Raw genomic sequence first — 18,403 nt, 5'->3', positions numbered from 1 at the left:
TCATATTGATTGGACAAAGCAAATTGGCCAGGGTAGCCTTGAGGAAGAGTTCATAGAGTTTATCCGGGATAGTTTCCTTGAACAGTACGTTGCTGAACCAACTATTTTAGATTTAGTACTATGTAATGAGGCAGGATTAATAAATGATCTCGTAGTAAAGGATCCTCTAGGAATGAGTGACCATAACATGGTTGAATTTCAAATTCAGCTGGAGGGTGAGAAAGTTGGTTCACAAACTAGGTTCCTAAGCTTAAATAAAGGAGACTACAAAGGTATGAGGGCAGAGTTGGCTAAAGTGGACTGGGAAAATAGACTTGAAGTATGGGACGGTTGTTGAGCAGTGTCAGACATTTAAGGAGATATCTTATAACTCGCAACAAAAATATATCCCAATGAGAAGGAAAGACTGTAAGAGAAGGAATAACCATCCGTGGCTAACTAAGGAAATAAGGGATGGTATCAACAAGGCCATACAATATGGCCAGAGGATTGGGAAATTTGACTAAAAATATGATTAAAAGAGGGAAGATAGATTATGAAAGTAAACTAGCACAAAATATAAAAACGGAGTTTCTACAGGTACATAAAAAAGAAGAGTGGCTAAAGTAAATGTTGGTCCTCTGGTGGATGAGACTGGGGAATTAATAATGGTGAACAGGGAAATGGCAGAGACGTTGAACAAATATTTTGTATCTGTCTGAAGACACTAAAAACATCCCAATAGTGGATAATCAAGGGGCTATAGGGAGGGAGGAACTTAATACAATCACTATCCCAAATGAAGTAGTACTTGGAAAAATAATGGGACTAAAGGCGGACAAGTCCCCTGGACCTGATGGCTTACATCCTAGGGTCTTAAAAGAATTGGCTGTAGAGATAGTGGATGCATTGGTTGTAATCTACCAAAATTCCCCGCAGTGAATTGGAAAACCGCAAATGTGACGTCACTATTTTAAAAAAAGGAGACAGACAAAAAGCAGGAAACTATAGACCAGTTAGCCTAACATCTGTCGTTGGGAAAATGTGTAGCCTACATTTGGAAAAGCATGATTCAATCAAGCAGAGTCAGCATGGTTTTATGAAAGGGAAATCATAGAAACATAGAAAATAGGTGCAGGAGTAGGCCATTCGACCCTTCTAGCCTGCACCGCCATTCAATGAGTTCATGGCTGAACATGCAACTTCAGTACCCCATTCCTGCTTTCTCGCCATACCCCTTGATCCTCCTAGTAGTAAGGACTTCATCTAACTCCTTTTTGAATATATTTAGTGAATTGGCCTCAACAACTTTTTGTGGTAGAGAATTCCACAGGTTCACCACTCTCTGGGTGAAGAAGTTTCTCCTCATCTCGGTCCTAAATGGCTTACCCTTTATCCTTAGACTGTGTCCCCTGGTTCTGGACTTCCCAACATTGGGAACATTCTTCCTGCATCTAACCTGTCTGAACCCATCAGAATTTTAAAAGTTTCTATGAGGTCCCCTCTCATTCTTCTGAACTCCAGTGAATACAAGCCCAGTTGATCCAGTCTTTCTTGATAGGTCAGTCCCGCCATCCCGGGAATCAGTCTGGTGAAGCTTCGCTGCACTCCCTCAATAGTAAGAATGTCCTTCCTCAGGTTAGGAGACCAAAACTGTACACAATACTCCAGGTGTGGCCTCACCAAGGCCCTGTACAACTGTAGCAACACCTCCCTGCCCCTGTACTCAAATCCCCTCGCTATGAAGGCCAACATGCCATTTGCTTTCTTAACCACCTGCTGTACCTGCATGCCAACCTTCAATGACTGATGTACCATTTCACCCAGGTCTCGTTGCACCTCTCCTTTTCCTAATCTGTCACCATTCAGATAATAGTCAGTCTCTCTGTTTTTACCACCAAAGTGGATAACCTCACATTTATCCACATTATACTTCATCTGCCATGCATTTGCCCACTCACCTAACCTAGCCAAGTCGCTCTGCAGTCTCACAGCATCCTCCTCGCAGCTCACACTGCCACCCAACTTGGTGTCATCCGCAAATTTGGAGATACTACATTTAATCCCCTCGTCGAAATCATTAATGTACAGCGTAAACAGCTGGGGCCCCAGCACAGAACCTTGCGGTACCCCACTAGTCACTGCCTGCCATTCTGAAAAGTCCCCATTTACTCCTACTCTTTGCTTCCTGTCTGACAACCAGTTCTCAATCCATGTCAGCACACTACCCCCAATCCCATGTGCTTTAACTTTGCACATTAATCTCTTGTGTGGGACCTTGTCGAAAGCCTTCTGAAAGTCCAAATATACCACATCAACTGGTTCTCCCTTGTCCACTCTACTGGAAACATCCTCAAAAAATTCCAGAAGATTTGTCAAGCATGATTTCCCTTTCACAAATCCATGCTGACTTGGACCTATCATGTCACCTCTTTCCAAATGCACTGCTATGACATCCTTAATAATTGATTCCATCATTTTACCCACCACCGATGTCAGGCTGACCGGTCTATAATTCCCTGTTTTCTCTCTCCTTTTTTAAAAAGTGGGGTTACATTGGCTACCCTCGATAGGAACTGATCCAGAGTCAATGGAATGTTGGAAAATGACTGTCAATGCATCCGCTATTTCCAAGGCCACCTTAAGTACTCTGGGATGCAGTCCATCAGGCCCTGGGGATTTATCGGCCTTCAATCCCATCAATTTCCCCAACACAATTTCCCGACTAATAAGGATTTCCCTCAGTTCCTCCTCCTTACTAGACCCTCTGACCCCTTTTATATCCGGAAGGTTGTTTGTGTCCTCCTTAGTGAATACCGAACCAAAGTACTTGTTCATTGGTCCACCATTTCTTTGTTCCCCGTTATGACTTCCCCTGATTCTGACTGCAGGGGATCTACATTTGTCTTTACTAACCTTTTTCTCTTTACATATCTATAGAAACTTTTGCAATCCGTCTTAATGTTCCCTGCAAGCTTCTTCTCGTACTCTATTTTCCCTGCCCTAATCAAACCCTTTGTCCTCCTCTGCTGAGTTCTAAATTTCTCCCAGTCCCCGGGTTCACTGCTATTTCTGGCCAATTTGTATGCCAATTCCTTGGCTTTAATACTATCCCTGATTTCCCTTGATAGCCACGGTTGAGCCACCTTCCCTTTTTTATTTTTACGCCAGACAGGAATGTACAATTGTTGTCGTTCATCCATGCGGTCTCTAAATGTCTGCCATTGCCCATCCACAGTCAACCCCTTAAGTATCATTCGCCAATCTATCCTAGCCAATTCACGCCTCATACCTTCAGAGTTAGCCTTCTTTAAGTTCTGGATTAACTGTTTCATTCTCCATCCTAATGCAGAATTCCACCATATTATGGTCACTCTTCCCCAAGGGGCCTCGCACAACGAGATTGCTAATTAATCCTCTCTCATTACACAACACCCAGTCTAAGATGGCCTCCCCCCTAGTTGGTTCATGTTTGACAAATTTGCTGGAGTTCTTTGAGGATGTAACGAGCAGGGTGGATAAGAGGGAACCAGTAGATGTGATGTATTTGAATTTCCAGAAGGCATTCAATAAGGTGCCACATAAGAGTTTACTGCACAAGATAAAAGCTCACAGGGTTGGGGGTAATATATTAGCATGGATAGAGGATTGGCTAACTAACAGAAAACAGAGAGTCGGGATAAATGGATCATTTTCCGGTTGGCAAACAGTGACTAGTGGGGTGCCGCAGGGATCGGTGCTGGATCCTCAACTATTTACAATCTATATTAATGACTTGGATGAAGGAACTGAGTGTAATGTAGCCAAGTTTGATGATACTAAGATGGGTGGGAAAACAAATTGTGAGGAGGACGCAAATAATCTGCAACGGCTAAGTTAATGGGCAAAAATGTGGCAGATGTAGTATAATGTGGGAAAAGAGGTTATCCACTTTGGCAGAAAAAATAGAAAAGCAAATTATAATTTAAATGGAGAAAGATTGCACAGTGCTGTAGTACAGAGGGACCTGGGGGTCCTTGTGCATGAAACACACAAAGTTCGTATGCAGGTACAGCACGTAATCAGGAAGGCAAATGGAATGTTGGCCTTTATTGCAAGGGGGATAGAGTATGTAAGCAGAGAAGTCCTGCTACAACTGTATAGAGTATTGGTAAGGCCACACCTGGAGTACTGCATCAGATTTTGGTCTCCGTAATTAAGGAACGATATACTTGCATTGGAGACTGTTCAGAGAAGGTTCACTAGGTTGGTTCCGGAGATGCGTAAGTTGACTTATGAAGATAGATTTAGGTTGGGCCTATACACATTGGAGTTCAGAAGAATGAGAGGTGATCTTATTGAAACATATAAGATAATAAGGTGGATGCAGAGAGGATATTTCTACTCATAGGGGAAACTAAAACTAGGACATAATCTCAGAATAAGGGCTGCCCATTTAAAATTGAGATGAGGAGAAATGTCTTCACTGAGGATCTGTGAAATTCTCTGCCCCAGAGAGCTGTGGAGGCTGGGTCATTGAATATATTTTAGACGGAGATAGACAGATTTTTGAGCGATAAGGGAATAACGGGTTATGGGGAGCGGGCAGGGAAGTGGAGCTGAGTCCATGATCAGATCAGCCATGATCTTATTGAATGGCGGAGCAGGTTCGGGGGCCAAATGGCCTACTCCTGCTCCTATTTCTTATGTTCTTATAAGAGGATTTAGCAGAGGCTTTGACCATCATTTGCCAATCCTCCCTGACTTCAGGTGTTCTGTCAGAGGACTGGAGGACTGCTAATGTGGTACGTTTCTTTAATAATTAAGAAAGCGATAGACCGAGTAATTACAGGCTAGTCAGCCTAACCTCGGTTGTGGGAAAATTGTTGGAAAAAATTCTGAAGGACAGGATAAATTCCAGTTTCCAGCATACGCAATATTTTGCTTTTGTATTACCCTCTGCTTTCTGCCTTTGAGCCAATTTTGGATCCAACTTGTCACCTTGCCCTAGATCCCATGGGCTTTTACTTTCGTTACCAGTCTGTCATGTGGGACCTTATCAAAAGCCTTGCTGAAATCCCTATACACTACATCAGACGCACTACCCTCATCGACCCTCCATGTTACCTCCTCAAAAAATTCAATCAAGTTAGCCAGACATGACCTTCCCTTAACAAATCAGTGTTGACTGTCCTTGATTAATCCGTGTCTTTCTAAATGAAGGGTCATTGACCCGAAAGTTAACTCTGCTTTCTCACCACAGATGCTGCTTGACCCTATAAGCAGAGGGTAATGGTTGATGGGTGTTTTTGTGACTGTTTCCAGTGGGGTTCCCCAGGGCTTAATACTAAATCCCTTTTTGTGCTTTACATCAATGATCTAGACGTGAATATAGGGGGTATGATTAAGAAGTTTGCAGATGATACTAAAATCGGCTATGTGGTTGATCATGAAGAAAGCTGTAAACTGCAGGAAGATATCAATCAACCGGTCAGGTGGGCAGAACAGTGGCAAATGGAATTCAATCCGGAGAAATGTGAGGTAATGCATTTGGGGAGGGGTAACAAGGAAAGGGAATTCACATTGAATGGTAGGACACTGAGAAGTGTAGAGGAACAAAGTGACCTTGGAGTGCATGTCCACTGATCCCTGAAGGTAGCAGGACAGGTATATAAGGTGGTTAAGAAGGCATATGGAATGTTTGCCTTTATTAGCCGAGGCATAGAATACAAGAGCAGGGAGCTTGAACTGTATAAAACGCTAGTTAGGCCACAGCTGGAGTACTGCATGCAGTTCTAGTCGTCACATTACAGGAAGGACGTGATTGCACTGGAGAGAGTACAGAGGAGATTTACGAGGATGTTGCCGGGAGAAGAGAAGCTTAGCTATGAGGACACATTGGATAGGCTGGGTTTGTTTTTCTTGGAACAGAGGAGGCTGAGGGGAGACCTCATTGAGGTGTATAAAATTCTGAGGGGCTTAGATATAGCGGATAGAAAGAGCCTTTTTCTCTTAGAAGGGTCAACAACCAGGGGACATCAATTTAAAGTAATTGGTAGAAGGTTTTGAGGGGAAATTTCTTCACCCAGAGGGTTGTGGGGCTCTGGAATGCACTGCCTGAAAGGATGGTGGAGGCAGAAACCCTCACCACATTTAAAAAGTACTTGGATGTGCACTTGAAGTGCTGTAACCTGCAGGGCTACAGACCGAAAGCTGGAAAGTGGAATTAGGTTGGATAGCCTCTTGTTGGCCGGCACAGAAACGATGGGCCGAAATGGCCTCCTTCCGTACTGTAAATTTCTATGATAAGAAATAGAAGCAAGAGTAGGCCATCTGGCCTCTCTCGCGTGCTCTGCCATTCAATAAGATCATGGCTGATCTAATCTTGGCCTCAACTCCACTTCCCTGCCCTTTCCCCATAACCCTTGATTCCCTTGTCTTTCAAAAATCTGTCTATCTCCACCTTAAAATATATTCAATGACCCAGCCTCCACAGCTCTCTGGGGTAGAGAATACCAAAGATTCACGACCCTCTGAGAGAAGAAATTCCTCCTCATTTACGTTTTAAATGAGCGACCCCTTATTCTGAAACTATGCCCCCAGTTCTAGATTCCCCCACCAGGGGAAACATCCTCTGCATCTACCCGGTCAAGTCCCCTCAAACGTTTCAATAAGATCACTTCTCATTCTTCTAAACTCCAATGAGTATAGGTCCAACCTGCTCAACCCTTCTTTGACAACTCCATCATCTCAGGAATCAAGAATCAACCTCATGAACCTTCTCTAAACTGCCTCCAATGCAAGTATATCCCTCCTTAAATTAGTGCAAAACTGTGTTCTCACCAATACCCTGTACAGTTGTAGCAGGACTTCCCTACTTTTATACTCCATCCCCTTTGCAATAAAGACCAACATTCCATTTGCTTTCCTAATTACTTGCTCTACCTGCATGCTAAATCTTTGTGTTTCATGTACAAGGACCCCCCAGATCCCTCTTGTACTGAAGCATTTTGTAATCGCTCTCATTTAAATAATAATTTGCTTTTTTATTTTTCCTACCAAAGTGGATAACCTCACATTTTCCCACATTATACTCCATCTGCCAAATATTTTCCCACGCACTTAGCCTATCTCTATCCCGTTGCAGATTCTTTGCGTCCTCCTCACAACTTGTTTTCTCACCCAGCTTTGTATTATCAGCAAATTTGGTCAAATTACACTTGGTCCCTGTGGCACCCCACTAGTTACAGTTTGTCAACCTGAAAATGAACCATTTATCCCGACTTTTTGTTTTCTGTTAGTTAGCCAATCTTCTATACATGCTAATATATTACCACCAAACCCCGTAAGCTCTTATCTTGTGCAGTAACCTTTTATGTGGCACCTTATCGAATGCCTTCTGGAAATCCAAATGCACGACATCTACTCATTCCCCTTTATCCACCCTGCTCGTTACATCCTGAAAGAACTCCAACAAATTTGTCATGATTTCCGTTTCATAAAACCATGCTGACTCTGCTTGACTGCATTATGATTTTCTAAATGTCCTGCTACTATCTCCTTAATGATGGACTCCAGCATTTTCCCAATGACAGATGTTAGGCTAACTGGTCCATAGTTTCCTGCTTTCTGTCTCCCTCCTTTCTTAAATAGGGGTGTTACATTTGCTGTTTTCCAATCCACTGGAACCTCTCCAGAAGCCAGGGAAATTTGGTAGATTACAACCAATGCATCCACTATATCTGCAGCAGTTCTTTTAAGACCCTAGGATGCAGACCATCAGGTCCAGGGGACTTGTCCACCTTTAGTTCCATTAGTTTGCCTAGTACTTTCTCTCTCATCATTGTTTTACCTCCTCCCCCCGCCCCCCCCCTCCCCCAATAGCCCCATGATTATCAATTTTGGGATACTTTGTGTCTTCTACTGTAAAGTTCGATACAAAATATTTGTTCAGTCTCTTGCCATTTCCCTGTTTCCCATTATTAATTCCCCAGTCTCATCCTCTAAGGTGCCAACGTTTACTTTAGCTACACTCCTTTTTATATACCTGTAGAAGCTCTTACTGTCTGTTTTTATATTTCTTGCTAGTTTACGCTCATAAGCTATCTTCTGTTTATCATTTTTTATCCTTATCGTCTTTTGCCGATTTCTAAAAATTTCCCACTCCTCTGGCCTTCCACTATTCTTCGCAACATTTGTATGTCTTTGTTTTCAATTTGATACCATCCTTTATTTCATTAGTTAACCACAGATGGTTCATACTTCTCTTAGAATCTTTCTTTCCCACTGAAAATATCTCCTTAAATGTGTTCCACTTGTTATCTACCGTCTTACCCTTTAATCTATTTTCCCAGTTCACTTTAGCCAACTCTGCCTTCATACCTTTGTAATTGCCTTTATTTAAGTTCAGGACATTAGTTTGAAACCCAGCTTTCTCACCCTCAAACTGAATTTGAAATTCTACCATGTTATGATCACGCTTCCCAAGAGGATCCTTCACTGAGATCATTAATTAATCCAGACTCATTAAACATTACCAGATCTAAAATAGTCTTCTCCCTGATTGGTTCCACAACTTATTGTTCTAAGAAACCATTGCGCATATACTCTGAACTCTTCCTCAAGGCTACCTCTGCCAATTTGATTCGTCCAATCAATATGAAGATTAAAATCGCCCATGTTTATTGCTGTACCTTTCTTAAAAGCCTCCATTATTTCTTGATTTATACTCTGCCCTACAGTGTGGCGACTGTTAGGGCTACTAACTTACATTCCCACCTAGCTTTGTATCATCAGTAAACTTGGATATATTACATTTGGCCATCTCATCCAAATCATCGATATAGATTGTGAATAGCTGGGGCCCAAGCACCGATCCTTGCAGCACCCCACTACTTACAGCCTGCCAACCTGAAAATGACCTTTTTTTTTTCTGTTTTCTGCCCGTTAACCAATCCTCAATCCATGCTAGTATATTACCCCCAATTCCATAAACCCTAATTTTGTTCAATCACCTCTTGTGTGGCACCTTATTGAATGCCTTCTGAAAATCCAAATACACCACATCCACTGGTCCCCCCCCCCTTATCTATTCTGCACATTACAACCTCAAAAAACTAACATTTGTCAAACATAAATCTGTGTTGACTCTGTCCAATCCTATTATTATTTTCTAAATGGCTGTTACCACATCCTTAATAATAGATTCTAACATTTTCCCTACTAGCCTGATGGCAGGCTAACTGTTCTGTGGTTCCCTGTTTTCTCTCTCTCGCATTTCTTAAATAGCGGGGTTACATTAGCTACCTTCCAATCTGTGGGAACTGTTCTAGAATCTATGGAATTTTAGAAAATGACAACCAATGCATCCACTATCTCTATAGCCACTTTAAAAATCCGAGGATGTAAGCCATCAGGCCCAGGAGATTTATCGGCTTTCAGTCCCATTAATTCCTCCAGTATTATTTTTTTTTTTTTTACTAATACTAATTTCTTTCTGTTCCTCATTCCTGCTAGACCCTTGGTACTCTATTTCCGGGAGGTTTTTCGTGTCGTCTTCCGTGAAGACAGACACACAGTATTTGTTTAATTTCTCTGCCATTTCCTTATTCCCCATTATAATTTCTCCTGTCTCAGCCTGAAGTGGACCCACATTTACTTTTGCTAATCGTTTCCTTTTTACGTACCTATACAGTCTGTTTTTATGTCTCTCGCTAGTTTACTCTCGTATTCTATTTTCCCTTTCTTTATCAATTTCTTGGTCCTGCGTTGCGGAATTCTAAAATCCTCCCAATACTCAGGCTTATTGCTCTTTTTGGCAACATTATAAGCCTCTTCCTTTGATCTAATACTATCTTTAATTTCTCTTGTTAACCACGGTTGGACCACACTTCCTGTGGGGTTTTTGTGCCTTAAAGGAATGTATGTTTGTTGTAAATTATGTATTAATTCTTTAAATGCTAGCCATTGCTTGTCCACTGTTATACCTTTTCCCAAACTACCAACTCTCCCCTCATACCTACGTAATTTCCTTTGTTTTTCTATGTAGGTTCCTATCTTTTCTGTTAACCTCTTAGTTCTGACATCATTCTAGTAAATCTTTTTTTGCACCTTCTCCAGTGCCTCTATATCCTTTATATAATATGGAAACCAGAACTTTTCACAGTGCTCCAAGTATAGTCTAACCAAGGTTCTATACAAGTTTAACATAACTTCTCTGCAATTCTATCCCTCTAGAAATGAACTCCAGTGCTTTGTTTGCTTTTCATAATAGCCTTATTAACCTGAATCGCTGCATTTAGTGATTTATGTACTTGTACCCCCAGATCCTTATTTTCCAAGGAGTATACAGTCTCCTTATTCTTCCTATCAATGTACCATCTCGCACTTATCTGTATTGAAGTTCATTTGCCAAATCAGGTTATAATTTCAGGTGAACAAATCAGGTGAACAATATACTGTTCACATTCAACTCTTCTCTCATGAAAATGGCTCACTAAAAATTAAGATTATCTCTTATTGATAAACAGGTTGATAACATCACCGTTCTGAGGAGCGTCTTGCTTTAGATATTCTGTTTGATGCAGTCGTGTTAATCACACCATAAGTGATCTGAGTATCTTGCATTTAGGGGTGTGCCCTTACAGTACTATATCTAACTGCAACCATACAACCCCCGGGGTGTAATAATAGTGGTCCCTTATGATCTAACCCAGATATTTGTGTCTTTCGCATGTGCTATTTGAAGACAGACCATGAAAACACTTCGTAAAAGGAAGCTGCTTTATTTCAATAATCAGTTATGAAGAGATTCACTTCGTTCAACCAGTACAACTTGTGTTTACAGCGTAATACAAAATAATGACAATGCTGCACTTCTATTAAATAACTCCTAGTTACCATCCTGCACTCCTCATCCGATCCTGGCCAAAGCTTGCCCTTGCAGCTTTCTGTTTCCAGACCTGACTGACTGCTGTGGCTCTGTCTCTGTTTATTTTTACACCCTATGTTCGTCATCATCACAGGCAGTCCCTCTGAATCGAGGAAGTCTTGCTTCCACTCTTAAAATGAGTCTTTAGGTGGCTGAACAGTCCAATAAGAGACCCACAGTCCCTGTCACAGGTGGGACAGGTCATTGAGAGTAAGGGAGGGTGGAACAGGTTTGCTGCACGCTCTTTCCGCTGCCCGCGCTTGACTTCTGCATGCGCTCGGCGATGAGACTCGAGGTGCTCAGTGCCCTCCCGGATGCACTTCCTCCACTTAGGGCGGTCTTTGGCCAGGGACTCCCAGGTGTCAGTGGGGATGTTGTACTTTACCAGGGAGGCTTTGAGGGTGTCCTTGTCATGTTTCCTCTGCCCACCTTTGACTCGTTTGCCGTGAAGAAGTTCCGAGTAGAGCTCTTGCTTTGGGAGTCTTGTGTCTGGCATGCAGACAATGTGTCCTGCCTAGTGGAGTTGATCAAGTGTGGTCAGTACTTCAATGCTGGGGATGTTGACCTGCTCGAGGACGCTAATGTTGGTGTGTCTGTCCTCCCAGTGGATTTGTAGGATCTTGCGGAGACATTCTTATGTTCGCATAGACTGGAAGACCCGTCAAACCATCCCTCCTGAGTGGCTGGGACCAGGCACTTTCCAGAAAAATGGGTGAGACACGCTTACCGAGTACCAAAACAGGCTAACAAATTTTCATTGTTTATGGTCTTTGGAGAAATTGTGTCAAAGCTTAGCTCATTAGGATTTAACCACCTTTCACCTTAATGCCTTTTTAAATTGCTTTAAAAACATAACATTGGAAAGTAACTCCCTGACACATTCCTGTTGAAATATACTGAAACAAAGAGCCTTCAATATCTGCATCTCTCATAACTAACTATGTTAAATCTGGGGCCCAATTCACAGCTCAATTACGCTAAAATGTTTGCCATTACAATAGTTTAAAATACATCTCAAGGTGACCAAATTCAGCAGAACAACGTCTAAAGCAGAAAAGCTACAGATCTATTATCTTGAGTGACCTTGTAATGCAGGAAGTGGGAGCAGAGATCAGTACTAACACTGTGTGTGTCCTTGGATCAATAACTCTCATTACTCCTTCAAAAGTACTTCATTGGATGTTTAGCACTTTGGGACAACCTGAGGTTGTGAAAGGTGCTATAGAAATACAATTCTTTCTTTAACTACTCAAGTCTTTTTCTCTCTGGATTGAGCAAACCTACTCTGCAATCATCTGGAACTGCTTCAGAAACTGTTCCCTTAACCTTAGTTGCCGTAATCCCTTCTATTCCATCGCATTATCTCCACACATCCTCCAGCTCTGTGACTAATTCTTTGTAGGTTCCACGTAGCATCTTCTGTTGCTGGTTAAATGTCTGCCTGTGTGCTTCTGGCATTGAGTTACAAGCAGTAAAGCTTTACAATGAGTTTGTACAGTATTATCTATTGAGTCCATGCCTGGAGCTCAAGGATGGTACAAGTAGTCCAGCAAATCTGTTTGTTCCACTTACCACAGCTGGCCAATAACATGGACGCATCTAAATCACCACTCTGTGAATGCTTGGTTTCAGTCTGGCTCCTGTGCTGAGTTAGACTAGATGAGCTCTCCCCCGCCATCCGCCTTTCTTTCTCCCAGTCCCTGCTCCTCTTTTTCCGGTCTTGTGACGTCTTTGCTTCTCCCATTCCTCCGCTGCCAACTCACACCATCTGAAGATCCTGCTCATCGTCTACCAATTTCTGATGCCTCCTCCTACATATTTTAGTTATTATGCTGAATTCAGCATCAATGATTGCTACCATAGTGGGCTTACATCCCTCACAAGCTAGTGTGTTTTTCTTTCCCCAATGTGTTGTGAGACCCCAGGATTGAACGCTACCAAAGTTAGAGCTAGCTCAGGCTCTGCTCTCCTCAAACTGGCTCGGACACAACATTTAGCATCCTTTTTGAAATATACTGAAACAAAGAGCCTTCAATATCTGCATCTCTATAACTAACTATGTTAAATCTGGGGCCCAATTCACAGCTCAATTATGCTAAAATGTTTGCCATTACAGTAGTTTAAACTACATCTCAAGGTGACCAAATTCAACAGAACAACATCTAAAGCAGAAAAGCTACAGATCTATTATCTTGAGTGACCTTGTAATGCAGGAAGTGGGAGCAGAGATCAGTACTAACCCTGTGTGTGTCCTTGGATTAATAACTCTCATTACTCCTATCAACAGACTCCACCTGTCTTACCTTCGACATCACCAACTTGCATTTATATAGCCCCTTTAACATAGTAAAACGTCGCACGGCGCTTCACAGGAACGTTATCAGACAAAATATGGCACCAAGCCATATAAGGAGATGCTGGGACAGGTGACCAAAAGCTTGGTCAAAGAGGTAGGGTGACTTAGAGAGAGAGAGGTGGAGAGGCAGAGAAATTTAGGGAGGGAATGCAAGAGCTTAAGACCTGGAGAGCTGAACATTGGAATTTGAGAGTTTGCCTGTACCACCAATACACGTTGGTGAAATGTGGGAAGTAACAAGGGGACTCTCTTGTGACCTGAACAGGATATTGCATCTTCCACATGAGGCCTCCGTGCACTTGTGCACTGTTTAAGTAGACGGACTGATGGTGCTTCAGCGAGACAAGGCCAGATATGAGACGTTAAACTGCTTTGTTTTACAGTCAACAAGGGAATTTACAGAGTAAACAGATGTCACCGTACTTCACCGCAAACCCTTCCTCGTGAATTAGAAAAAATACTTCACCACGCTCTACCCTGCTGGAGTTAGCTGGATGGCTAACAGTCAACATGGTGCATCCTGTGCAAAGTGGTCATAAATGGTGATGTTTTCCTTTGTCTGAACTGACGGGACACAGTTGTGGCTAAATATCACCATCACGTTAAGGGTTAGACCTGGTTCTACCTTCCCAGGGCAGCAGAGAATGAAGATGTGGGTTGAGTGTTGGAGAAAGGTTGAAGATTTACAGTGAAGAGTTTGTAACAATGGTGTTTGCAGGGTAGAGGATTAATTTCGCTTCATTTGATATTACAATTCCCCAGAATCCATGTGCAAACCTCTTATTTGTTGCAGGATCGAGGGGCAACTTCATCTTGGGAGCTGACAGAACAACTTACCAATGGAAACAAAAAGGAAGCATGATCACTTATATCAGTCTTACGGACAGTATTGGGCAACCATTGATAGTCATGGATAGGTACATGTTATCTTTGGGTTAAATTGATCATTGATATTACAAACTCAAGGAATCCAGCGTTAGCTACAGCGCTAATGCTGGACTATGAGCCAGAGGGCTCAAGTTCAAACTTCAAGTCCCAGCCTGGACTGGCACGGCTGACCCCTGCGTTGTGGTTTGCTGGTCTCTGGCCAGACTATTAGTGAAGTACAGTGCCTCTGTGCTGCTTTTCCCATGGATCGGATTTGCCATTCTCAGCTCTGAGCAGGGAGCACCTCTCCTGTCACACCAAGCAGAGGTGAGAGAACTGATGGAGACCATTCCAGCCAAAGGATGAATCATGATCTCCAACACAGAGTTAAAAGTCATGGGGCCCGAAATTGATGATCCTACTGCCGGCTGCCGCCACGTTTTCTCGGCGGTCTCCCCGTTTGTCTCCCCTCCATGCGAGATTGGTAAGGCCCTCACACCGGCGGTTTGGAAAGTCCGCTGGGGAGTGTGTGCAGGCGTGCAATGCCGAAAAAATGTCCTCCGCTCGTGCAGGAGCAAAAACTGCCGCATGGAAGCAGGTCTTACCTGGACGGTAGGTATGAAGACCTGCAAGAAAAAGTGAGATTTTTTTCTTCTTTTGCAGCGATTTTGTTTGAAAGGATCCTCTGAAGGTTTTGTGATGTGTTGTTTTTTTTTTGGAACATTTCTGTGTGCATTTGCTCCTCCCTGGGCCCGACTCCAGCCTTGGTGTAACTTTCTCCAGGATTGCATTTGCTGCCCAGAATCCCACCTACCTCCCTCTACCACCCAGAATCGCTGTGTAACGCCCATTTTTTCCGCCGGGCACTTTTTTCCTCCTTTTTTCACCAAACTTCCGCCCAAAGTACCATCAAGATCTTAGCAGTCTTTGACGGCAAATGGGCGGAACTTGCCTTTGATCAATTTCTGGCCCATAGTAATCTAATTGTAGTTAGCTCGTTAACACCTTGTTTCGCTGATCATGCTGTGTATTTCTTGAATGTCATGAATAAAAACAGAAATGATTCTTGATGTATACAACAAGTTGTGAAAAGTTTTGAAGACTAAGAATTTGTATTTATATAAAGTAACAGCTCATCACATTCCCAAGACATCTCCGACTGTCTCACAATTTACCCGCTGGCTGCATTCCAAGATCCTGCACCCAGCAGTGACCGGCTAATCTGTTTCTGATGGTGGGGGAGTGTGGAGGAGAGGCGAGAGGGAGGGCTGGGGGGAGGGAGGGAGAGGAAAAATGGTGGAGGCAGTGGGTAGGCACCCTGGGCTCAGACACCAGGAGAACTTCCCTCTTAAAATAACGGCATCCATAAAAACCTGTTGGGACACACTGACCTTTGCATCTGGTTTCCCCAAATATGCACCGTGCGCAAAATTTCACGAAGGGTGTGCAAGTTTGGTAGATAGAAAATAAACTTTTTTGTGTTTTAAGCAGTTTAAAAATATATTGAGCTGCAGCTGTGTTTGGGACGAAGTTCCTAATTGTGCCATATTTTGGTCACATTCTAAAGCGATGCACTGAATGGCCCCACAGCATGTGTCTCTGATCGTTCCCTACTTATGATGCCACTGTGTAGTTGCCAGGTGATAAAAGATCTGATGAAAGGTCATCGACCTGAAACATTAACTCTCTTTCTCTCCCCACAGATGGTGTCTGTCCTGCTGAGTATTTCCAGCATTTTCTATTTATATTGCTGGATTTCTGGGATAAGAGGGCTGTTGATTTGAGGAGATTGAATAGATTGGGCCTATATTCTCTGGAGTTTAGAAGAATGAGAGGTGATCTCATTGAAATGTATAAAAAGTCTTGGAGGGCTTGTCAGGGTGAATGGTGGGAGGATGTTTCCCCTGGCTGGAGAGTCTAGAACTCGGGTCACAGTCTCAGGATAAGGAATTGGCCATATAGGACTGAGATGAGAAGAAATTTCTTCACTGAGGGTTGTGAATCTTTGGAATTCTCCACTCCAAAGGGTTGTGGGTGCTCAGTCATTGAGTATATTCAAGACTAAGATCGATAGATGTTTGGATACTGTGGGAAGCAAGGGAATAGTGCTGGAAACATGGAGTTGAGGTCAAAGATCATCAATGATCTTATTGAAGGGCAGAGTAGGCTCGAGGGACTAAATGGCCTACTCCTACTTCTACTTCTTGTGTCTTATGTGATACCGGTGTTTGAAAAACAGTTCCCGGCTGTTATAAACCCTTTATTCACTCGTCTGTTTAAAGGCACTGTGTGCTTCTAATTTTGCATCACTGGTGCAAATCATTCCTCGCACGCAACTCAATCCTGTTTCCCTGGCAACATGTGGTATCGCAACAGCTGCACTGGGCGACTGACATTCCTGCTTATTGGTACATTGAGACTGAACTGAACTTATCCCATTATTTTAAAATAACTTGTGGATATCCCAAGGTAGCTCAGGTTCGAGTTCGGATTCTGATGTTCATTCCAGCCCATTGCTGGAACACAGCTACTTTAGTTCAACATAAGGTCATCCACTTTGGACCCAAGATAGATCAGAGTATTTTCTAAATGATGAGAATGTAGGAACTGTGGAGAATCAGAAGTCCATGTACAGAAAACACTAAAAGCTAATGGACAGATATAAAAAATAATTAAGGCTACTGGAATCTTAGCCTTTATCTCAAGGGAGCTACTCCTTGCTACTCATCCTCGGGGGTGTAATTCTCCACAACAGCTTTGCTGAGAGCATAACATTGAATTATGAAGGAATTCGATAGAGCAAATAGGGAGAAACTGTTTCCAGTGGTAGGAGGTTCAGTAACCGGAGGACACTTTGAAGATAATTGGCAAAAGAACCAGAGAATTAGATGAGTTTTTTTTTTAATGTAACGAGTTATGATCTGGAACGCACTACCTGACAGGGCGCTGGAAGCAGATTTAATAGAAACTTTCAACGGGGAAATGGATATATACTTAGAGTTTGTAGGGCATTGGGTAGTGGGACTAATTGGGTAGCTATTTCAAAGAGCCGGCATAGGATCAATGAGCCGAATGGCCTCCTTCTGTGCTATGAGATTCTAAGAACAGGATTAGTGGACCCTGGTATGTGAGGTAGCTGCTGTCCACAAGAAGGATTACTAGTTCAAAGCAGCACAAAACTCTATGGGCAGGAACTCCATGCCCACCTAACTGGCTGAGAAGGGAGTATACGTCCAGGTATGAATTCTGGTTATTGTCAAAAGCCCAGTCATTAGAAGCTATTGTTTACTTGCTGGATCACCGTAATGCCGAAGACTTGTCAGGGACTTCTAACTGCGGACACTGGTGCCCAGTAACTAGTGACAGGCAACTTGTCAGGACCCTGGGACAGGTCGAAAGTAAGGGGTCTACTGGTGATTTGCACCCTGAGAATGAAAGCAGAGGTGTTGGTGGCAGGGCTCAAGTGCTGTGTGAAAACACACATCCTTCAGATCCTTGGTCACTAGCCAGTCTGCAGCAGTGTATTATAAACCAGCTTGGCCTCTGGTTTACTTGGGTGTGATAGTCGGGAGTGAAACTCTGCTGCTCGTCCCGAGGATGGGGTCAGACTGGCTGATCCCCTACATGAGGTGCTTTCACACTCGGACACCAATTGCTCAATTTAATAAAGAAAGACTTGCATTTCTATAGTGCATTTCATGCCCTCAGGACATCCCAAAGTGCTTTTCAGCCAATAAAGTATTTTTGAAGTGTAGTCACTGTTGTAATGTAGGAAACAAAATAGTCAATTTGCCCAGGACAGCAGGGAGAACTCCCCTACTCTTGTTACAAATAGTGCTATGGGATGTTTAACGTCTCATCCGAAAGACACCACCTTAGCCAGTGCAGCGCTCCTTTGGCACTGCACTTAAGTGTCAGCTTAGATTTTTATGCTCAAGTCTCTGGAGTGGGACTTGAACCCACAACCTTGTGACTCAGGAAGAGTGTGCCACAGCTGGCACTCAACTAATTAAACAGACCATGTGCCTTCTAATCCCCGCTGAGGTGTCATATCCAGGTGACCAGCAACGATTGCAATTCTTGTTCTGCAAGCTGGATTTATCATCTCACGCCAACCAACCACCTCCTTCAAAACGGTGAGTATTACTGCGCAGATCAGAGCTTTACAGACAAAGGCAAATGGTACATGTCTGCACTGGCTGCAAATTTGTAAACTGTGCTGTTTAAAGCAAGGAGATTCATACGCCATTAGCGAAAAAGCCATCCAATCAACACAGCATGAACTTGAGAGC

The 18,403-nt window shown here is 43.0% G+C and overlaps 1 protein-coding gene across 1 annotated transcript in view; it reads left to right on the top strand.

Moving 5' to 3' along the window:
- cars2 (cysteinyl-tRNA synthetase 2, mitochondrial) overlaps window positions 1–15,187 on the top strand; it is a 144,570-nt gene extending 129,383 nt beyond the window's left edge. The window contains exon 15 of the mRNA XM_070891806.1: window positions 14,038–15,187. Within this exon, the coding sequence (XP_070747907.1) occupies window positions 14,038–14,106 (69 nt within the window). The 3' untranslated portion in view covers window positions 14,107–15,187. The remainder of the gene's footprint in view (window positions 1–14,037) is intronic.
- Window positions 15,188–18,403: the final 3,216 nt, after the last annotated feature.

This window comes from Pristiophorus japonicus, chromosome 10 (genome assembly GCF_044704955.1).
Source record: "Pristiophorus japonicus isolate sPriJap1 chromosome 10, sPriJap1.hap1, whole genome shotgun sequence".
Lineage (NCBI taxonomy): Eukaryota > Metazoa > Chordata > Chondrichthyes > Pristiophoridae > Pristiophorus > Pristiophorus japonicus.
This window is presented reverse-complemented; position numbering and strand designations above follow the sequence as displayed.